Below are 15,122 nucleotides of genomic sequence, written 5' to 3'. Positions count from 1 at the left end.
AGCAACCGGTGTAGCACAGGCTTTCAGGATTATGGACTCAACCTAAATCAACTCCTTCGTTGTTGAGTCAACTCTTAGTGAGCAACTTTCTTCGATAACATCATAACGACAGTGAGAAGTTAGAAGAAGAATTACCTGAGCAGTTGTGCTTGAAACAGGTGGATCAAATGACAGATGTCACGTATCAATCCCCTTCATGTTCTTCAAAAGAGTTGCACATTTTCATGGAATGCCTCACAGTAGAAGTTCCACAACCTTCTAGGCTACAGGTCAACTGCTGTCACCCCTGAAAATGTCCTGCAGCCTATTGTGTGCCTAGATTTTTGTTTTTTCATCTACAAATACTACAGTATTGTTTCAGTTTTGTGGATCAACATGCCATGGCTATGCAAAAGACTGTTGAAAAACTCTACTGCTATTAGAGTAGCAGTAAGTAAAAGAAGGCTTTTTCATATGCTCTTTTTTCTTTTTTTGAAAATAGGCTTTATGCTGCTTTGTTTTCTTCCATATGAACTAAACAGAGTGGATGTTTCTTAAAGCAAGACACTGAAAAAATATCAAACCTGCAAAATGAAACTTCTTTTGTCACCATGAAAGATAGGTTCTCTGATGTACAGTATGCTAGGAACTAGTGCCAGGACTTTTCATGCTCTAAGGAAATAGGCAAGTACCCATCTTTCTATTCGTTAATTATTTTACCACCTTTTCAAGCTTTGCTATTCTTTAACTCCTGCAGCAGTATTAGGAATATCCCCACCAGCAACAGTAAATGAATCAGAAATGGGTTCTGCTTATTCTTATGCACATGCTTAATTTTATGGACGTGAGTACACTTTGGGATTGTTATCCATCAGTGGAATCATTCATCTCCACACAACTATGTAAAGGCTTATGCAGATCCTGAGGTACTTCTTTCAGTAGCATGTTTACTCAAATTCATTAAAAATATTGTAGGACTATATAAATGGGGGCGGGGAGTGATGACTATAAAGGAGGAGTTGGGGGTGGGGGGGAAGAAAAACCTTCCTGACAAGCAAGCTCTCTCTTTTTCTTTTTTTTCTCCTTTTAATTTTAAATAAAGCTGTCTGTGAATTTGAGCCTAGGGAGACCTTCATTAAAATCAATTAATCAGTCAGCCTCTCTACTGAATAGCTTTCCGGAGACAAAAAGCCAAAACAGGTTTGGAGAACGAGGTGCGTGCCCTCGGCTCGCTCCCTCCCCCGCCGTTGCCCTCTTACAGCCGTGCCCCGGACCTGCCGGGCGGCAGGCGCGCTAATTACTACCCACTCCCCGTGTGGAGGAGGAGGAGGAGGAGGATCCGGCCCTGGGACTGCCATGAGCTGCTTCTGGGGGGAGCCCGAGCCAAACTTTGCGCCGCTTGGACCTCCCGCCTCCCAGGCCTCGGCGCGCTTGTCGCAGTGAGGCGGCACCCGCCTGCCCGCGGCGCCCCTCCGGCGGGGCAGGGGGCCGTGGCGCTGACCGCCCCTCCGCAGCCAGCCCTGCCTCCGCCGTTTAGCGCCCTCAGGGAGGCTTGCGCGCCGCGGAGGTGAGAGCCGCGTCGGGGGCGAGCCGCCGGAGAGCCTCCTAGGGGCGGGTCGCCGCCACCTTCCCGCCCGAGTTGCCCCCTCCCCCGGCGGCGCCCCAGCCGCAGCCCGCTCGGGCTCCCTAACGGCCGCTGTAACCGTCCCGCCGCCGGGGCCGGGGCCGCGCGCGGCAGACCGGCCGCGAAAGTTAGCGGCGGGCCGCTCCCCGCCGCCCCCTCCCCGCCCGGCGAGCCGGTTTCGGCGGCCGCGCCGCCGGCGATGCGGCTGTCCCCCGCCGCCGCCGGGCGAGGGCGGGGAGCGTGGCCCGGGTGCCCTGCTCCTCCCGCTGCCGGCGGCCGCCGCCGGGGTAGCACAGCTGTTACAGAGCCGCGCTGGTCCCTCCTCCCAGCTGCGGCTGCCTCATCTCCCCCCACCCAGCCCGTCCCTCCCCTCCGCCGCTCCCGACGCTGCTGCTGCTGCCGCCGCCGCCGCCGCGGCCGCCACCTCCTCCTCCTCCCCACCCCCACCCTCTCGCTCTCTCTCTCCCCATCTCTCGCTCTGTCCCGTTCCCCCCTTCCCCCGCCTCTCTCCGCCCTGCCGCCGCCGGCCCTGGCAGAGCAGGCACCGCAGGGGGATCTCAATGTAACACCATGACAGGCATCGCCGCCGCCTCCTTCTTCTCCAACGCCTGCAGGTTCGGGGGCTGCGGGCTGCACTTCCCAACGCTGGCAGAGCTCATCGAGCACATCGAGGACAACCACATCGGTGAGTGCCCCGCCGGCGCAGGGGCAGGGCAGGGCAGGGCGGGCGGCGGGGGCGCCCCGCGGCGGCGCGGGCGGGGGGGGGTGTGGGGGCCGCGTGTGCGGCGGCGGCGGTGAGGGGCACAAGGTGCAGCGGGAGCCGGAGGGCGGCGGCGGCCGCCGGCGGGGAGGCAGGCAGGCCAGGAGTGGCAGGAGGGGTCCTGCGGGCGACGTGGAGCGCTCCTGGGGGAGGCGGCGTGTGGTGCCGCGGCGGCTGCATGGGTGGGTGTGGGGGACGCGTGCAGCCGCCTGGCCATTGCGAGGGGGAGTTAGTTTGCATTGGCAGGAGGGAGTGCAGAAACCCGGAGGAGGAGGTGGTGGTGGCGGAGGAGGGAGGAGGAGGACGGGCACAGCACGCCGCCTGCTGCTTCCGCCCCGGCTCTGGCTGTCAGGGCTCCGGGGAGGGAGCCGCCGCCGCGGCAGCCATTCCGCTTCCTCCTCCTCCTGCCGCCGCCGCCGCTGCGTCCTGTCAGCGCTGTTGCTAGGTGTGGTGGGGAGGATGGGTCGCTCTCCGTCCGCACCGGCCGCCGCAGCCTGGCTGCGCGGGAGGCGCCTCTCGGCGGAGGCGCGTTGTGAGGGAGGCCGGGGCTGGCGGCGCGGTGGGCGTGGAGGGAGGGCCCGGCGGCGGGCGGGAGGGAGGGCGGCCAGGCGGCGGGGCCAGCGCCCCGCGCCGCTGGTGCAGTCCCCGGGGGCGGAGGGGGCCGGGCTGCGCTCCCGCGCTCGCTGCCGTTTGCCGCGTAGCTCAGGCCAGGCCTCGGCGCCCGTGTCCGGGCTGGGCAGCGCCGAGTTGGATCATCACCTGTAGGCGCCCGCCTGCCCGCTTCCCCCCCCCGGCACCGTGCTGCGAAACGCGCGCTCCCGACGCGTCCCAGCGGCGGCGGCGGCGGATGCCGCCGTCCCGCGGTCTCCTCGGAAATCCGTCCTGCGAGGGGAGCGGGGGCGGGGACCGTGCCCCGCAGGGCCTGCGGGCGGGCGGCGGGGCGATGACTCGTCAGTGCCTTCCCGGGGAGGCCGCCTCATGGGCGGCGGGCGGGAGCGTGCGCAGGGGCCGCCCGGCGGCGCTGAGGGGGCGGCGCGGCTCGCGGCTGGCCGTTAACGCCAACTTTCCCCCGCCGCCTGCCGCCGCGCCGGGTTAGGCCTGAAACGTGCCGGCGTGGAAGGGCTCCCCGGCCGGCGCTCGGGTTATAACGCCGGATCCTGAGAAAGCATCCCGTTTTCCCTCGGTCCCGAGCGGGGTGTTACGCAGTTACTGAGCTCCTGCCACATACCTCTGCTTTTTCTGCCTCGGCAGGTGTGTTGCGTTGACTTTTCGAGGCAGCCGCCCTTCTGAAACGTCTCGGCTTCTAGTTTTTGCTAATAAAACGCCGTGTTTAGCCTTTCAGGAAAAATGAGCTTCCAAAGATAATTCTTCGAGGCAGACCGAGTTTAAAGTCGGGGGGGGGGGGGGGGGGAATGCAGAAGTTGTAAGTACTTGTTGATTGTAGATGCCTAGGTTTTGGTAAAAGTATAAGGAAATAATGTGCGGCTACAAAATGATGAAACTAGTGCACTTTTCAGTTTAATTATGTTTTAATAGGCAGGCCTGAACACCTGAAAAACTAACTGAAGTTTAAATTGCAAGTGTAACATTACATTAATATAGTATTATAGGTCAGCAAGATGAAAGATATGGTTCTCATAATTATCCTGCTGTCTAGTATGGATTAACAAAACCACATACCACAAAGCTATGTAATTTATGACTTGACATGGTGCAAGTCTATGGTTGTGATAATAAGGGGTTTTTTTGTTTTGTTTTTGAATCTCACATTCTTAGCTTCTCCAGTGCCATGTATCGCTTTACAACAGAAAAAACTTGGAGAAGTAGCTTCCTTAAATGAAGCTTAATAAGGTGTCTTGTGTATATCCCTTAAATGGGTTATCACTCCACTAGGTGTCACAGCCCACAGAGTGTCAAGAGAGATACAGTCCAGCCCATGTGGTCTGCTCTTTCAGTGATCAGTAGTTCTCAAATTTACCCACAGAAAGAAAGAGACCTTATGTATTACTGTAGTGTCTCAATAATTGCATATTTAATACTACAGACCATCTTTGCTACTTTTTTTCTCCCTCAAAGTTAAGGAAGTGTCATAGATTCAGTACATGCACATACATTTAATTGAATATGTCATTTGCCAATGTTAGCCCTACACAGAACTGAAACCACACGTGTGATGTTACGCATGCAAATACTTTCATTCACACTTTGGAAAATGGTGTCAGATTGTTTCTGCTTCATCTTTAACGTGTGACCTCAGAGTGATGGCGGGGTTAAACTGGATCCAGTTGTGTGTATATACATGATGTCTGTCTGTCATTTTATTCACCTCTATGAAACACTTGACAAATTAGTGTGGAGCTGGCACCTCTTACATTGAGTGTGGATCACAGTTCTTCCATCAAGGCCTCAGCTGTGCAATTTGCTACATATGACTAAGAACACTGAGGGCTCATGGAGGTTCAGAATCTATGAAAACTCACCAAATATGAATTCTGCCGAAAAGTGTTTAATCTGTCAAAAGCAGCTTTGAAACAAAGGAATAAACAGCTGAAAATAGGATCTTACGTTGAAATTGCTTTCTCAGTATGTCTGATACGAACAGTCTGATGTCTTCTGTCATACAGGTCCAGAAACAGGAATCAGAATTTGTCATGCTAAAAATTAATTGTAGTTTTTGGCATACAGAATAAAGAGTAACGTGTTGTATGAAACGTTGTTTAGGAGGTTTCTTGTGTGCTGTAAGAATAAAGCAACTTGGATTTGTTTATTTTCAGTTATTGATTTAAACTGAAGTGGGCAACCGCTAGGCAGATGCGGTATTATAGTACAGGTAAAGTGAACGTGATGCTGCAAGCACCTCTGAGTGGGGAGACCTTTATGACATGGGCTCTCGTTGCTCAGTCCATGTTGCTGCAATGAGATGGAGCACCTGGTTCCACAGGGTGAGTTGTTTATCAGTACTCCACCGATGTGGATGTTAAGAATTTGATCATTTTTCAGAGCGGTATTGTCTCCCTCTCTGAAAAAAGGGAAAAAATAATCATCAAGGGATCTTTTTCGTCACCTGTACAAATAAAGCACAACTTAGCATAAGGAAACAATGTCGTGCCGTTCTGGGGACAGAATATATTTTGTTTCTGAGGGGTTCTGTAGCTGCTTTCCTTATTTGTAACTTTGCATTCATGAATAATGATATGGTAGTGAAATAATTCAGTGTATACTGGTTTTTTTTCCTATGTCTTAGTGACTACTTGATAAGTTACCAGTTGCTTGAAGAAACTCTCAGTGCAGATAATCTGGGAGAGTTGTGTTGGCTGGATGAACTGTTCAACTCAAGAAATGGTGCGTTGGCTGGATGAACTATTCAACTCAAGAGAGGGTGCTACGTGCCCATCTCGGCATATCACCTGCTTTCTGATTTTTGCATTTATGTATTGAAGACTTCTGAATAGTTATGCAAAATCAGGAATAGCGCTCTTAGGTCTGCCAAAAGGCCCTGCCTGCGTCCTCTGCAATTAGACCGTGTCCTTCAGGAGGAACTCCAACTCTGTAGCAGTACTGAGTATCAGATAGACTTTGTTCACGTTTTCAGTGCCTTATAGTTGGCATTGATTTTAGACTGTTGATTAGAAGTTTTTGTTATGCTTCCTTCTGGGCTTTTGCTACCAGTATGCTGCTAGGTCCAAGCAACCTGAAGTGCTGTCATCTTCTCTGCATATGTGCCAAGAAGCAGGGCTTTTAGTCTGCCTCGTTAGGCTATCTCCCTGCCTCTAACATTTTGGTTGTTCTGTACAATTGCAGGTAGCCCGGTTCACTTTTGACTTCTCTAGTGTGAGAGAAGGCCTAACTTGCTGCTGTTTCCCTGATTCACATCATAGATTGGAATGGACTTAATCCAGTTAATTCCCCAAAGAGCATGAGGAGGAGAGGAAAAAAAAAAAATCTAACTGCTAAGTGTCCCGCTGTGGCAACACGTTAAGTTTTGTTGCATTTCTGCTGTCCTGTCCATCAAAAGTAGAACCATGTGGTAAGGATGTAATGTTCTGAACAGAACTTTTGGTTCCACAAAGCGTTTCCAGAATTAAATTTAAGTCTGCTTCAGTATAGCTCATCTTCTGGGGCATTTTCAGCTGGTTGTAAGAATCCAGGACCGTATGCTTTGTTTCTTTTTTCTGTCCATAGCTGAACTCCATCTCATAGGGTGGATGTAAACAGCTCCTTAAAGCTCCATTCCAGTGTAATGCTTGCTCTGATACTGAAGAGAGAATATTTGAGCAGAATTTTTAAACCAGATTTTAACTACTTTTTTTAAAGTTTTTGATTTGTATTTCTAGTTAAGAGGGTATTGTGTACCTTGTGTGCAGATGAGGTTGTTGCTTGTATGAGCCACTAAATGTTCACTTCGTTCATGGTAAATGCTAACATGCTGTGCACACCTGTATACATGTATTGCTTATCTGAACAGTTCTGCTTCTCCTGAGGCTGGGCAAGCATTGAGGAAATGATGTCAATGAAATGGAGGTGTCTGAACATATACGGTGTGGTTGGCCTGAAAAGGTAGAAGGGTGGATAGGAAGAGATACAGAAAATCAAAACTGAAGATGCTCTTACCTTAGTGGAGGTAGAATTTGTTAATTGTTTTACACTGGAGTCATTAGAAGAGTTTGAAGAAAAGACCATCTGTTTATGCAATAATCACATAAATGAAAATGATCTACCGTAGGAGAACATTCATCATAACTTTATAAGAAATCCTTTTGTTGAATACTTCCAATGAAGCATTTGTGTGGTAGTCTTTGCTGTCAGAGCCATGAGACTTTTCATCAAAGTTGACTGACTATCAAACGTTAGGATGGAACCAGCAACAGAACAGTGCTTGCTGTGGGAGCAGAGACAGCTGTTTTCCTAAGTAAGGATTTTCAGGATTAAAAAAAAAAAAAAGTTCCAAAAAGAAATAGTCACAAAAGAAAGGCCCAAAACTGGTATATGAAAGAACTACCATCTGGAAAGTTCAGTCCCTGTGGAGGGGAAAGAGGCTTCAGAATTCAGTGTCTGCTGATAACTTCGGTATCTGCTACTTGCAACAACTTAAATTTTTATTTAATGTTAGGCAGTCAAGGGTGTTTATTCTGCAGCAAGAGAGTTGGAGTAGTTTAATAATACATCAACTGAATGTATATAGCTTGCTTAAAGGTAGTCCTTTCAGTATTTTCTCAGAAATGCCAATAAAGGTTAGACTGTCTCCTCACTTTTGTAGTAAAAGGTGTTGAATTAAAAGGCAGTTAAGAGCACAAACAGAAATGGCTTTTGGTATTGCTAAAATGTTTGCTTCCCTCCATTCTCCCCTGTCGCCTAAACATACACCAATACGTTGGTTGGATCGAGTGCAATATGACACAAATGGCAGCTTCTGTACCTGAGCTCACAGTGTATTACGTAAAACAAACATAAAAAGGCAGTATATTAGGAGTTGGATCTTTTAATGCTTGTTTTACATATGTTGTTAGTGATGATAACAAGAGGCTACAAACAGCATTTTTGGAAGGCCAAGCAAACTTACGCATCTCTGAAAGATTTTGTTAACTTCAGCTGTTCGGAAGAGTATGAATGTACTCTTAAGTGATTGGTGTCATGTAATAGTTCTGTAACGTTTTGACTAATTTGGAGGCTCATTGTTTCAAAGAGGTGGTAGATCTTACTCTGAGGTGCTTTTGTACTGAAGGCGACATGGCAACTAGGTATGTTGGGTGCTTTGTTCAGTATTTGGAAATTGGAGGACATGCCTGTACTTAGTTGCTATGCCGTGCAACGTCAGGAACCTATGACCTTGCAAAATAGGCAAACAATGATGTGTATGTACTTCAGCAATAGTAGTAATTATTGTTCATGGAAAGCAAAAAGAGAAACCTGATTGCGACTGTACTTATCTTACATTCATTCTCTGTCCGGTACTTTTACACAGTGGTAGTTTTTGTTATTTATAGAAGATGCTCCTTACAGTGATGTGGAAGGTTATACGTTCCAAGGATGTTGCTTATTCCCTTTGCAAGTTGGTGTGTGAGAGGGCTGTTCTATTTCAGGAAAGTTTTTCTATCTTAAGTAGAGTATTTTCTTGACAAACAGTTTGTATCAGCACTCTTTTTCCTATGTATAATCTTGAGCAGAGCAGGATTTTGGGTTCTTTTCCAGTTCCAAGTCTGATTTCCTTTTGTCTTTTGATATGAATGTTCAAAATACTACATTTTATCACAATTTACAAATTCTAGATTGTTAATCTTATGGAGGTAAATGGAATTGTCTTTAAACTACAAATAAAACATGATTTCTGATGCTTCTATGAAGGAAAATATGTTTTTGTTATGAGGTTGTCGTTAACATTGTGGGGCTAAATAAAATGTTTCTTGAAGTTTGCCATATGTCTCATAGGAAGAAAGGTCTGAAAACAAACATCTGTAATATGTTGCTAACTCTGACTTCTAAAGATTGAAGGCCTCAAAGTCAATTGGAATCTTTTCCTCTGCCTGCTTGAGTGGCTTTGGCTCAGGCCTGTTGCAGGGCTAAGTACCTGGAGTTTGCAGTGATTATTCATCTTACACAATAATGGATCTTAATAAAGCTGGGTCAAAGAATGAAATGAAGTGAAGAAACATCAGGTAACTTGTAGCTGTTGTGTTATGCTTCACTTATGTAGGACACACTTATCTTTGGGAGAAAATTTATAGTGGTTATCATGTCTTCTCTCAGGGGCATGAGAAAATGTTTTTGTAGCTAAGTTACAGCCCTCTTGAGAAATGTTAAATTATCAGGTGCCTACCAGTCAAATTCTCTTTGTTTATTTCATCTTTTCATGTGGAATGTAAGACAACCAGGATATGCCTAATAAAAATAATTCAGGGAAGAGGTGATGGTGTTACAGATGAAAAAGATACCTGTCCGGTCTGGAAACAATCTTATATATCATTCCTTCCTCCTATCTAATGTGTAATACAAATGCAAACAAGTAATCAGAGCTGTTTTTTGTCAAGCTGCAGAGTACTTTTATGCAAAATAAGTGTTACTGGAGACCTATTGCTTTCCCTGTATTTTTCTGTTGCTTCCGAATGTAGTAGGTTTTTAAATAATATTTTTTTTCTTGAATAAGCTATCTTTCTAAGAGGATTAATGTTGTTTGTCTCTAGCAAACACCCATTAATTCAAAAGTCGGGTGGATAACTCAAAATCCAAGTAAATAACTATATGTACTTTAAGGAAGAGAGATACTAAGATTTTAGTGTCAATTTGAAATGCTGGTAATTAAAGAATAGATTTGGTGAATCAGCTGTATTTAACGAAAAAAAAAAGTCCTTGGTTCTAAGAGACTGTCTCCGTGAATAATTTAACAATTAAAATTAAACAACCAATTCATCCTGTTCTGTGTCTAATTCTATTTTGAGACTTTTGCAAATGCTTTTGGGGGAATATATGTTATATTATGCTTTTTTTTTTAATTCTGAGAGGTTTGAGTAATATTCTGAATTGCAGAATAGAAGAAATATTACAGTTACTATGTGGTTTAATTTTTTTTCCTTTTTTTTTTTTTTTTTTGCATTTTGCACTCAGACTGCTCAGGGGGCCCCTACTTAATTTTGTGCCATGTTAAACAATGGAAATGGATTTCTCGACCAAAGATACTGATGATACTGTCTGTATCTCTGATAAGTGTCCAGAATCAAGTATGTTACTACTATGGGGTTTAATTTAAGATAACATGATTCATTAAGGAATTAATTGACCTGAATACAGGTGTTGTATCTTTTTAATGTTTCATCTTTTGCTTTGAAAGATCAAGTAGAAAGAGAATACATTTTTCAATTTAATGGAAAAGGTGTGGAAAAAAAATGGATCAGGATTTTAAAGCTGAGCTTGTCAGTTCTGTATGACCAAAAAGATTAGAATTTAATTTTGGATCAGATTTGAAACATTTCTTCAGACTTTAAATGATTAAAGTTTCACTGAATATTATATAAACCAACTTATTTGGTTTTAAGAGTTTTTTAATGAAAAGTTGAGCACTTTCATTTTGAAATGCTGACATTTCTGAAACTGCTCCAACAAAATTTTTTTTATTTAGGAAATATTTGGACGCTTCTGAGATTCCCCCCTCACCTTTTTCTTTTTTCCCCAAGACTACGTTGTCAAACTTGACTAATCTGCAAAAATTTCCATTCCTTCTGTAAATATATTTTTTCCAACATAATTTGACAAATAGATATTCATTGAATAAAAATAGAACTGCTGCATGTCTGAATATGCTCTGGAAACAAATAGATGTAGAATATCACTTATTTCTTCAGTAACGTGTAATGTAGTTGTCATCTTGCTTTCTGCTAATTGCACAGACAGAACCAAATAGTACTGTAACGCAGAAACTGGGAGACACTGTGTTTTGGACACAGGAGATCCAATTTCGTTGCTGTCTGAGATCAGCATGGGTACATGAATATGAGCTCAGCCTCATACTGTGGTAGATAACTGTGGCATTCAGTGAACAAAACAGCTCTATTTCAGTCATTTCTTTTTGATGTAATCATTCTTTGTATCTTCGTCAGACTCAGCAGTGTGTGTTTATGATGGGACTGACCTTTTGAAAATTCATTTAAAGGCTTCATGTAGAATTCAGCTGTTTGCCTACTTGCAGGTGAAAAGTGCATACTAAGTCACTGAGATCTACCCTTACTTCCTGTTTGCTTTGGTGTTCAAATCAAAGGACTGACATTGATCTAAGTAGATTTGGTGACAAACTTGCAGAGAGACCCTCAAAGTTTACGTGTTTTTCTAGCAGTCTGTTGGGGAAGTGTTGCAGCTTCCTTAACTTGTGGCTAAGTAGAGGAGTGTCTCCTCCCTCACGCGTATCAGTGGTTGTTGTACTGGGTTAGCTGTGACAGTTGTTAAGGTCCCAGTTTTGAGAATGAAATACCTTGAATCTTCAAAAATACACTTTATTTACTTCTATTGTAGCAACTCTGAATCTATTTACAACTACTTGGGTGTCAATAAAATAGTTCTACAATAGTCTACAATGACTAGTGTAAAAATTAAAAATAAACCACTCGTGTACCATTCTGTATTTCAGTTTGGGGCCAGGGAGCTTTTCTTCCTGTTTATCCTGTTAGCAAGCTGTTGGGATGCTAGCAGAGCCTTCCTACTATGTCTTCATGGACTTCCTACATGTCTTCATTTTCTGAACCCTTTCTACACGTAGAATAGAGGCGGGGAGGAAGGACATAAATAAATGCCGTGAAGTTATAAAGAAAACCCCAGATAACTGCTTTTCCCCATAGATTTGTTTGTTCTTACTGCAAAAAGAACTTCCTGACTCATGAAGTGAGTTTGCTAGTGTGAAAAGGATGGCTTTGTGTAGTTGGGGGTGGCAGGGAGAGGTAAAAACCTTCCAGAGCACTGATGGCACAGAAGGGGAGAGAGGCACAAGAGTATGCTGCTTTAGCTCTCAAGCTTAGAGTTATTCATCCAAATAGAGAGTCCCATGGATGTGGAAGGATGGACACAGTTGATAGCTTCATTGACAGTAAGAAAATAGCTAAAAATTGCTTAGAATTGCCATGACGCTTGGAGAGAGAGAAGGAGAACTATAAGACGATAAAAATAAACCCCACGGTTGCACAGCCTTCCAGAAAGGGACTAGGATGGTCTAGGGCCCTTAAGTGTATAGTCACAGCCTTTGTACTCCTGGGAAGATATAAGACAAGGTAGTAGTGTGGTTTGAGGAGGGTGGGAAGATAATATTATGTAATGTGGATTTTTTGTATGCACTTCTTTTTCAGGGGGGCTGTGAGATACCTCCATGTGCTAGGCTGTCTTCCCAGGCTTATTTTAAGTACTTGTCGTGCTTTAGAGATATTTTGTAGCTGTGCTGTCAGACTCTTCCCATGCAGTCCTAACGTTGGTAATTTTGCAGTTTCTTGCATCTCAGAAAATCTTCACTAAATTCACTAAATAATTCTGAACTGGATGAATGTTACTGTAGATGGGAAGTGCAGACACTGTAGCTATATCAGTCCTCATGCTTGTTCAGCAGTCGTGCTTAACAGCAGATGCAAATTTTATTCTCTGTCCTAGGGAGCTATCTGAAGGGTTAGTTATCTGCATATAATGTTTTGTTCTTGTTTCACCCATTCTGTCCAGAATGACCCTCTTAGTAATAAGAAGTTTTTGTGAGATTGTGAAGAGCATGTCTTCAGAACAGAGCAAATAACCCTGTCTTTGCTGTCAGTTATCTTGGGGAGATAAAGACTGATTGGACACCATGATCTCGTGTCCTATATGAACGTGGTTATAGGCCAAGGGGTTTTAGTGGCTCACTGAACCTGTTGCAACAGCCAGGGCAAATATCAAGAGCCAAAAAGTGTAGTTTGTTAAAGTATGAGACAGTAATTGGATGACCAAAAGAGGGAAAAGGTATTTGTAGCTGTTACCTTCTGTCATTATTTTTGGTTGCGATCTCGTATTTGAATATTAAATGGTTGGGTTTTAATCACTCTAAAAAAAATTTACCTCTGAGCTGCCATTACCTGATGTATTTTAGCGCTGGAGGAGTTTTCACATCACCAAGTTTGAAATCTTTATGAAGGAGAGAAGGGGGAGAAATTGTAAATCTGCTGTTGCTTTGCCTGAGCTGTGCTTACGGCCTAAAATGCGTTTAAAATACTGAAACAGATATAATAAAAATGATCATAAATTTGTAAGCTTAATCAATGTTCTGGAGAGGTACTGGGTGATGTGATAGCGGTAGGATTTGCATTTGAAAACCAAATCTTCCCTTACTCCCCTTCCCCCCCCGGCCAAAAAAAATAAAATAGTATTGGGAAGTAGAGTCTTGCCTGCAATGGTATAAGTGGCTACTAAAGATATTTGGTATCTCATGATTTCAAGATCGAGTCCAGACATGTAATCTTGATAATGCATGTTCTGTAATAGTAGGTGTGCATAAATGTTTAAGCCACGTTAGGATTTGTTTATAACCTCTAGTGTTGTATGTGGCTAATACCATACCATGGAATTGAGTATACAGTTTTCTAGAAAGTATTGTTAGACTTACGTGGTGTAATAATGTAAAATTTATTATGGAGTCATTGCATTGCATTAGACTTGTTATATCAATAGTTAGGGACAGTAATTCATGCTGGTCTTTTTGCATGTGTAATTTTAAAATATTAATTTTAATTGAGGATCCGCTAAATTTCTCTTTCAGAAGCCTATATAGATGCAGGTGGTGAGGATAAAAACTGAGAACTGAAGAGAGGTGGTTAGAAAGAGCCCACATATTTAATTTGTTGCTGGCAAATTGAGACAGGATAGTAAGGATACAGAGGTAAGAAAAGAATACTTTTGGTACCTGCATTTTGGGAAGACAGTTGTGTAGGATTAGTCATCCTCTCATAACTAGAAAAAAACAACTTACAAATTGAGGGGACAATGGAATTAAAAGAATTTTTCTCTTGTCCGCATTGGCGTGTAGAACACAGACAGACCTTTACGTTTTTCTTCCTCCTGTTCATCCCCTAACCTTGTTTTCTAAACTAAGAATATTCAAGTCCAGTCATTCCCTGCCACTTTTTTATGTCTGTTAGACCCTGACTGTGGTGGTGGAAGGAGCAGGATTATAAATTCCCTAGCTATCTATCACTGCACATGCAGGAAGAGCTTCTCAGGCAGTGTTTAGCTCTTAATGGGCAGCTCTGTTCAGTAGAGAGTTCTGGTATACGTACACACCGACCAAAAAACCTCCTCACATTGGCTCATCTCTAAGGTTATTTTAGCTACTTTAATTTTCAAGCTACCTAAATTCCTCTTAGTGTTTTAATCTCCCTCCTCTGCAGATAACCTGTCTTAGTGTTATTTCTTAATTCACTTTAATGTTGCTTTTAAAGAGTTTGATCTAGATAGTGACTTGGACGTAGATTACTCCCTTCCGTATTTTCATTCTGAAGCATAACTCTACATATCCGACGCAAATTTTTCTGCTTGGCCTTGCTGCTCAGCATACTGGAAGTCTGAATGCTCAGTCTGAAGGGTAGGGTTCAAGCTGCTGGTTTTCAGTGCGAGCAGAAAGCTATTGACTGTCTAAGCTAAAGCAATCCTGGTGAAGGAATAAGCATTCTCGATGACACATCCTCTTCCTGTTCTTTCAAGAATACAAAAGACTTTCTCTTAAGGTCAACTTTAAAGCTGTCCTGTTTGGAGTCAGTTCCGCTGGCAATTATGGAGTCCAGCGTGCGATCTGTTAAAAGTTGGGCTGTTGGTTGCGCACCTCTCCTAAACAAACAATGTTGTATTACTGTTATAGCAGAACAACTTTTTTTTCCAGTGGTTCCCCATGAGGATAGATCTCTTTCTAAGATCATAAAAGCCTTCCTTTGGACTAGAGTTCAGTTACTTTCTACTTTGTTGTTATGGGTAGCTGGCTTGGTAAAAAAGGGCTTTTTTGCTTTTCTGGCAGCAAGTCTGCAGTTAATTTTGAGACCACGCTTTTGCATCTCCTCACTTGAACACTGATTTCATCGCAGTGAACCCATTGCAACTTCCCACCTTTGATCAGGAGTTAAGCAATCACAGCTCTTGGGTGGCGGAGGTTTGTAGAATACTGTAGTAGAACTAATGACAAACATTCAGGAAAGCAAGGGTTTGGTTTGCTTTTTGCTTTTACTTTTTAGTAAAAGTAGAACATAAGCACGAAGACCGGAAGATTTTGCATTCGTATCT

At 44.2% G+C, this 15,122-nt stretch overlaps 1 protein-coding gene across 2 annotated transcripts in view; it reads left to right on the top strand.

Annotated features, from left to right (window-relative positions):
* The first annotated feature begins 1,865 nt into the window (after positions 1 to 1,865).
* Positions 1,866 to 15,122, top strand: part of JAZF1 (JAZF zinc finger 1) — a 205,625-nt gene continuing 192,368 nt past the window's right edge. Inside the window, exon 1 of one of the 2 annotated variants that reach the window (XM_068935242.1) lies at positions 1,866 to 2,288. In XM_068935242.1, the coding sequence (XP_068791343.1) occupies positions 2,174 to 2,288 (115 nt within the window). In that variant the 5' untranslated portion in view covers positions 1,866 to 2,173. The remainder of the gene's footprint in view (positions 2,289 to 15,122) is intronic. The other variant, XM_068935243.1, reaches the window with a different exon arrangement.

The sequence above is a fragment of the Struthio camelus genome, chromosome 2, assembly GCF_040807025.1.
Source record: "Struthio camelus isolate bStrCam1 chromosome 2, bStrCam1.hap1, whole genome shotgun sequence".
Taxonomy (NCBI): domain Eukaryota; kingdom Metazoa; phylum Chordata; class Aves; order Struthioniformes; family Struthionidae; genus Struthio; species Struthio camelus.
The sequence above is the reverse complement of the archived record's forward strand: the minus strand, read 5'-3'. Positions and strand labels throughout refer to the sequence as shown.